This window comes from Micropterus dolomieu, linkage group LG20 (assembly GCF_021292245.1).
Source record: "Micropterus dolomieu isolate WLL.071019.BEF.003 ecotype Adirondacks linkage group LG20, ASM2129224v1, whole genome shotgun sequence".
NCBI lineage: Eukaryota > Metazoa > Chordata > Actinopteri > Centrarchiformes > Centrarchidae > Micropterus > Micropterus dolomieu.
The window spans coordinates 1448150-1456069 of NC_060169.1; the positions used below are offsets into that span (position 1 = coordinate 1448150).

At 41.8% G+C, this 7920-nt stretch overlaps 1 protein-coding gene across 1 annotated transcript; it reads left to right on the plus strand.

Moving 5' to 3' along the window:
- The first annotated feature begins 3240 nt into the window (after positions 1 to 3240).
- Positions 3241 to 4768, plus strand: LOC123959144 (forkhead box protein B1-like). The gene has a single exon (XM_046033044.1). It carries the CDS (start codon positions 3241 to 3243, stop codon positions 4174 to 4176), a length of 936 nt encoding a protein of 311 aa, XP_045889000.1. The 3' UTR covers positions 4177 to 4768.
- The last annotated feature ends 3152 nt before the right edge of the window (positions 4769 to 7920 follow it).

A 7920-nucleotide genomic window follows, 5' to 3' on the forward strand; every position in this document is an offset into this window, starting at 1 on the left:
GGTTTGTGATTTTGATCTATTCCCTCCTTTCTAACGCTTTCCTTCCTCATGAAAGGGAGTTTTTCCTGAGGACAGAGGGCATCGTGTGCTGAGCATACTGTAAAGGCCCCTGAGGCAAAAACAGGTGAGGCGGGAAGCTCCAACCACACTGACGGTGTGTTTGTGTGCATGTAAAACACACAACAGCAGCAAACTGTAGTGAAGAAGATGACGGACGCCTGTTAGTCCAAGTCTCCGTGCGTCTCTGATTCTGCAAAACAAAAAGACAAACGTGTCTGTAGACGATATCGTATCAGCACACACACACAAACACACACACGGACACTCGTGGGAATCCTCCTGCTAATTAACTGACTGCTTGTTCAATATTCATGACTGTAAAAGTTTAATGTTGCAGCCTGCTGTTTATTATTTTTATTGTTATTATTAATAATAAAAAAATGTATGGATTAATTTTGTTGTTAGTTAATAATGTAAATATTATCAGTTGTATTTAATTCAGTTTATTTATCCCAGTGATGACGGCAGCTCGCCTCCAACAGAAGAAGAAACCCCAAAACTAAAACAATCAAAGAATGTGAGGTAACGAAATGTGAGTGAAAATGATAATAAATACATTAATAACTAAAAGATATGTTGAATTTGTTGGTGACAAAAGGAAGTCCTCTTTAAACCGACCTGAACAAAACTCAGAAGCATTCAATTAGTTTTAAATAAGAATATATACATTTATAATACTAGTGTCAATATTTCTATTTTACTTTAAGTATAAAATCTTTTAATAACATCTGATTGTCTTCAGGGTGACCAGCTGTAAGGCTTTGGCACGAAGACAGAGAGGCTTTAAAATTCAAATATTTACATTCAGTTCAAGAAAGAGAGAAAAAAAATCTGAAACTACGAGCTACAGACTGCAGTTATCCTTATTAATAACTGATCAATAAAACTCTGTAAACAAAAAACGAAACAAATCAAAATAAAATAATTTAATCAAATTCTGAATCATCAATTTATTATTTTAATTTTCCTTAAATTTCAGAAACACAAAATGTAATAATAAATGAATTAATAATAAAACACAATACAAAATAATAAAAAGAAATGGTAAGGCTGCCTGTAGAGATGTTGCATAAATAAACACACAAATCGACAATAAAAACAACCATTTGAACAATAAAAACAAAATGTTTGAAGAATAAAAACAATAAAAAGCAAACGTCGGAATAGAAAAATTAAATAAAAACAAAACTTTTGAATAATAAAAACAATTAAAAAACAAACATTTGAATAATAAAAACAAAATGATTGAAGAATGAAAATAAAAAGCAAACGTCTGAATAATAAACAGATGTAGTGGTGGTGACAGTAACGAGGATCTGATGGAGTCTGAGCTTTCGGAGCGTGTCGCTGCATCCTGAACGCCCCTTCAGATAATCAGCTCACAGGTCAAAGGTCAGACGTGTGAAAGTGGCTGTTTGGTGTCCCCCCCCCCCCCCCCCTGGGAGCATTAAAACCAACAATCAAACACTTTCTGATTTTATGGAAACAAAAACATAATAAAACAAAATTTATCAGCTGCTTTTTAATCATAATAATTTAATAACATGACTAAATTAGAAAAATGTGATTGAGTGTTGTGTTTTTGGTATTTTTACATGTTAGAAAAAAAATGTTCTCTCTTCAACACTTATTGATTGATTTTATATCTTTAACAGTTAACATAAAGCCTCTCCATTAAAGGGCACACATGAGGAGTGCTTTATATTATCATTACTGATATTATAACATCCTGAAACATGTCAATGTGTTTCATAGTTAATTAATAATAATAATAATAAAAACCAACGGATGATTCCCGTGCTGTTTGCGGAATTGTGACATGACAGAAATGGTTATTTTCATTTCTCAACAAATTAAGTTCCTTAATAAAGTTCACAGGAAAATAAAAACTCATTTTCAATCCTGCAGAATTTAATCATTTAAACCAACGGGATTTCATAATAATAATAATAATAATAATAATAATAAGGGTTAGACAACCTAAAAAGAAAAAATATCTGAATACCTAAAACAGCTGAAATGAAACCAAAAGAAAAACCTTCAGTTTGTCTTTTTATCATTAATGAATTTAGATCATCTGAGAGGTTAAAGACAAAAGTGAAATTTATTTTTAGCGATTTAAAAACGAGTTCGTCCTTTAAATAAAGCCTTAGGCTACATGTCACCGTGTGTTCATGATTAAAAGAACATTTAAGAGACCAAAGTCTTTTTAAATTCGATCAAACTGAGGGTTGAGTGTTAAAGAAGATGAAGATCATTTAAGGATCGATCTCTTCACAGCTGAGCGACATTCAGTTAAATTAATTTCTAATGTTTGTGTAATTAAGTTGTTTTAAAACCATGTTTAAGAAGTGATTGTCCCACATTGTGAGGTTTCAGTGTTTCTTTATCTGACCCTAATGCAAATCAGAGAGACAAAGCAAAGTGCCATTAAAGCTTCAGCTCTCAGCGTCTCTATTTGTCAACGCAAATTGGTTAGCGCCCCCCCCCCCCCCCCCCCCCCCACACACACACACTGTGCGTAAAATGTTGCCCAACATACCTCCACAGAGCGCAGCTCCTCCACAAACATCCCGAAGCCAGGATTCCTGCTCGGCTTGTCTCTTTTTGCGGCTTCAGACGGACTGACTCGTGTTGGCTCAGCGCGTCCATGTAAAGACGCGTGAATGAAACCATAGTGCGCCCCCGTTTCCCCCTGAGCCCCTCCCTCCTCCTCTTCCTCCTCCTCCTCCTGGCTGTGATCATGTGATGGTGAAGAGTGTGGCCCATTAATGAAGCTCCTCTCCGGGGGTCTTTTCTGCTGCTGTCACCGCGGTCCAGCCCGCAGACGGGACAGACCGGGACAGGGACATGGAGGAGGCAGCAGCAGCCGCTTAGCGCAGCTCAGCAGCGGGCAGGAGGAGGACGGACACCGCGCTGCACCTGCCGGGGACCCGCAGCAGGCGCGCAGGACACAGAGGAGGGACCCGCCGCTGCTCCTTTAACTTCTCCTCAACTTGTCGGCGGAGCTGCGTGTCAGACGCGGGACCATGCGTGCCAAACACCAGACGAGCTTCTCTCCGTGCGTAACGGCGTTTTAAAGAGTTGGAACTGTTTGGACAAACTTTGGGAAAGTGAGGCGAGTCTTTACTGCTCTCTGCACACTGAGACTGAACTCATCCGGTCCGGTCCGGCAGAATAATGCCTCGCCCGGGGAGGAACACGTACAGCGACCAGAAGCCTCCGTACTCCTACATCTCCCTCACGGCCATGGCCATCCAGAGCTGCCCGGAGAAGATGCTCCCCCTCAGTGAGATTTACAAGTTCATCATGGACCGGTTCCCTTACTACCGGGAGAACACGCAGCGGTGGCAGAACTCCCTGCGGCACAACCTCTCCTTCAATGACTGCTTCATTAAGATCCCCCGCAGACCGGATCAGCCCGGTAAGGGCAGCTTTTGGGCTCTGCACCCGAGCTGCGGCGACATGTTTGAGAACGGGAGTTTTCTGCGGCGCAGGAAGCGCTTTAAAGTGGGCGGCATGCAGGCCACGGACCCGCTGGCGCCCAGCAAGCCGCAGCAGGACGCGGCCCACTACCTGCAGCAGCAGGCCAAGCTGCGGCTCAGCGCGCTGCACGCCGCCGCGCACCTCCCGCAGATGACGGGCGGGTACAACCTGAGCCCGGTGTCCCAGCCGTCCAGCTTCAAACACCCGTTCGCCATCGAGAACATCATCGCCAGAGAGTACAAGATGCCGGGCGGGCTGGCGGCCTTCTCCACCACCGGGTACCCGCTCCACAGCCAGCTGACCCCGGCCTGGCCGCACATGTACGGCTCCGGGATGATGGACACAGCGGCCCCCATCTCCATGGCCACCGGCGACTACTCAGCCTACGGCGTGCCGCTCAAGTCCATCTGTCACGGGGGCCAGACTCTGCCCGCCATCCCGGTGCCCATCAAACCCACGCCCGGCTCAATGCCCGGCCTGCCGGGGCTGCACACGCACATTCCGGCCTTCCTCGCGAACTCGCCCCAGTCTCTGAGCCCCACCTCTCCGCAGACAGCCACCGGCCAGAGCAGCCCCGAAGGACCCGGAGAGGTGCTGTCCTCCTCGGCCTCCGCGGTGGCGGTGCACTGACTGGACTCGGACTCTGTTCTCTTTTTATAAAATAAAATAAAAACTCTCTGAAAAGGGGAAAATGACAAAGTTTCCTCTCCAGGACAGATGCTGGGATGTGGTTTAATTATTAGGATTTTTTTTCTTTATTGTGTTTTTATTTCTGAAAAGAAAGAAATTCATCCATCACACCTCCATCATGCAGAGAAACAGCAGGTTGACCTCTGACCTCCGGTCAACAACAACAGGCTCATTACAGCCTGAAGATTTTCCATAATTAGTTTTCCCTGTGAGTCAGTGTCAGAAACTAAAATCCCAGTTTCTGTTCCTCCACAGCAGACTGCTGCTCCCGGTCTGATCGGGTCTGACAAATGATCCAGATCTTTTGTGTTTGCAGCCTTTTCTCCTCAAAGTGAAAGAGAACTCTTTAGATTAATGACTTTTTAAAAGATTTTAGGCCTCTCTGCTGTTTCTTTTCTGGCCCCCAAAACAAAAAGTTAAACTCAAAAGGAAGAAAAATGTTTTGCACTTGCAGAATTTGTCTTCTGAACAAAAACTCAACTATAAAAATGCAAACAAGCATTTAGTGAACCAAATAAATACCCAGTCTTTTCTCTTCCTATTTTAATATTGTGTTTATTTTTATTTTATGGTCCACATGGCAGAGATGAGAAAATGAAATATCATATATTTATGTCAGAGGTTTCTGGAGATGTCTGACCATGAATGCAAAGATCTGCTGTCTCCGATGCACTTTCTAAAAAAAGGAAATAGATGTTTTTTATTGAGCCGTGTTGGTTTCATTTAAAGCTGTAAAATGACCCGCTGTCTGTGTGTTTGTACTGCCGCATGCTCCTCCTGACTGTCTGAAAAAGAAAAAATAATCCAGTGTTTGTAATTTTTTACATTTTTTTTTATTTTAGGGGCTGAAAGCATAAAGCATGAACACAACGGGCTTTTTATTCCCTGCGCTCTGTCTGCTCATCCTGATCCATTAAAAAAACCTTCCTGGGAAAAATAGAAGAGGCCTGTTATTCTCTCTCTCTCACACACACAAACGCACTGTTATTTATTTATGTATTTTACATTTTGGAAGATTTTCTTCTTCTTCTCCACATTTCACAAGCAGAAACTTAAATTTTTACTCAATTTATTTAGTCTGAGAGCAAATATTCCAAAATGTCCAGTTTTCAGGAGCTCGGAGACGCAGCCTGGTTTCAGCTTTCAAATATAATTTAAAATAGCTTTAATAAAAGGTGGAGAGAGAATGAAACGTTCTGGTTTAAATATCGACCCAAATATGAAAACATAATTTTCTAACTTAATGAGAAAATTATGATTTGACCAAAATATGAACAGGGATTTTTTTCTGTTCTAATAAAAAAACATGTAAGTCAGTTAACACGAGTTCTCTTTACGTGACTTACATTCATAAATCAGCTGTGAGGTCTGTTTCTCCCGCCTGATGGAGAATTTTCCCAACATGTTGGAACATGTGACGTGTAAATCACTTCAAGATAAGATGTTCCTTTATTAATACGACTGATCTGAACGCTGGAGGTACAGCATTTTTCACCTGTCACATATTTGTTATTACATTTCACTGTAAATTTCTGGCAGCAGTCTGAGTTATTCTATCTGAGCACTTTCCCCACAGATTCTGTTAAATATATAGAACTTGACTTTGTGCCTGTTACACGCCTGCAGGACACGTGGACAGAAAAACAAAAGAAACGGGTGTTTTAAAATATTTATTTAGCCGCTTTTAAATGAACAGAGCAAAACTAACCTTCAATGTTCACATTTTGTGCAAAAGAAATAAAAAAACTAATAAATAAACTGTCCTGGCAGAGAGTAAAATGCAAACTATGCATGAATACATTGATTATAATAATACAATATATTATAGTTTCAGCATAAAGCGTACATTTTGCTGATTGTACCTACATACTAATACTTGCAGTGGAGCATCTGATTGCTTCCTCTGCCGCTGTGAAAATGAACAATGCATCATTTCGATGGATGGATTTAAAGATTAGATTCAACTTTATTGTCTTTATGCAGAGTTACGGGTACAGAGCTAATGAAACGCAGTTAGCATCTAACCACAAGTCTTACATCTCCACTTTCCTAGACTCTAATTCAAATCCCTGCTTTTAAAATGAATATAAAAATGCACATGTGGAGACGTTTTATCTGCATTACATGGGACAAGTCTGTGAGGAAGATTTGAAGATGTAATCGCTGTCGTCAACCTCATTGTTGATCATATTTTACAATAAACACAGTGGAGTCTGTGTGAACCGCAGCTATGCATCTGGTAAGTCTGCAGAGTAGAACAACGTTTGTTATTATACTTTCAGTAAGATTATTAAACAGCGTAACGTGTGCATAAAGTTTAGATGGCTCACTATGTCCAACATGTTTCCTTTTAAACCTGAAACAAATTAGTTCATATAAATGTCCAAAAAGCCAAATTCATGACTTTCACTAGAGCTCGCTCTCTGATTGTGGAGAGTCTCGTCACGCTAAAACAAACAAAGTGTATCTTCGTATTTGGATGAACGATCAGTTTGCCTTCAGTGTACACAACATAGATGAGATTAGGTTTATATTTCTGTAGCAAGTCCTGTTTCCCCCCTGAAGCTACAGAGGAACTTGTTCGAGCCAGCTTCTCGCCTGTGACTGACTGTGGGGATCTGCTGTCCGTGCATGCAGTGTTGCACGTTCTCACAAACGCCAGATCGTCCATCCGTCGGTTTATACAAACTGGAGGAGTGGCCTTCTGCAGCTCCACGTAGACCGTTACACCTGGGTGTTTTAATCTACAAGACAATCCTTTGTAAATTACTAAATTAACTTTGTGGCCTCTTTATCTTTGCGGTCAGTAGTTACCGAACACGGTCAAGCAGGCTTTTAAAAGTCATATTGTGCACCCTCAACATGGAACTCCTTACAGAAGAGTCTCCTAAAAGAGAGCTGGATCCACTTGGGGACTTAAGTTCGTGGCTTCCTGGCTGCAGATGTCCTTAATGGGGAGTGTTTCTCATTGGCTGGATTCTTTCAGCGTATATACAAGATGTTTTAATGTGTTGAAGTGTCGTATGTGTTGTCATGCTGTTTTGCTGCCTTTCTTGGCCTGTGAGATTATATCTCACTGGGTTTCTTCTTGGTTAAACATACAAAAATAAATAAATGTAAAAGTATACATTCCCAAACAGACGCTGTACTTTCAAGTTACTGAGTTTAACCCTGCAGACTCTGGGAGGTTAACGTGTGTCTGATAGCGTCAGGTTTCTCTCTCGGCGTGTCCGTTCAGTTTAATCGACTCTCTGCTGCAGTTTCTCTCTAAACGCTGAAAGACGACAGACAGCTCTTCTGCAGAGAGAAAAGCTCGTCTGAAGAGCTTTCTATTCTTCCAGAGTGACGGAGGTCTGGTGTGTAAACACTGGCCGGTTTGTGGAGAGCGGTGAATTAGCAGCAGGCAGCGTCTGGGCGGCCGTAAGGGATTAGCCAGTTAACACTTCCCTGGTGCCAAACACAATTGTGTGCCGTCACTGTGTATAGGTCTTTGAGTGTGTTGCCGAGAGACGGCGACTGTTACCATAAAAATGTCACTTTGTGAACGCCCCCCCCCCTCCCCCTGAGCTTTGTGACCACACACAAGTAAAACAAATGACATTTAAACAGGAAAACTCTCGCCTGCTGCTGTTGACATTCCAGACGAGCGAAAGACTTAAAAATACTCCAACAGAAGAAACTGTC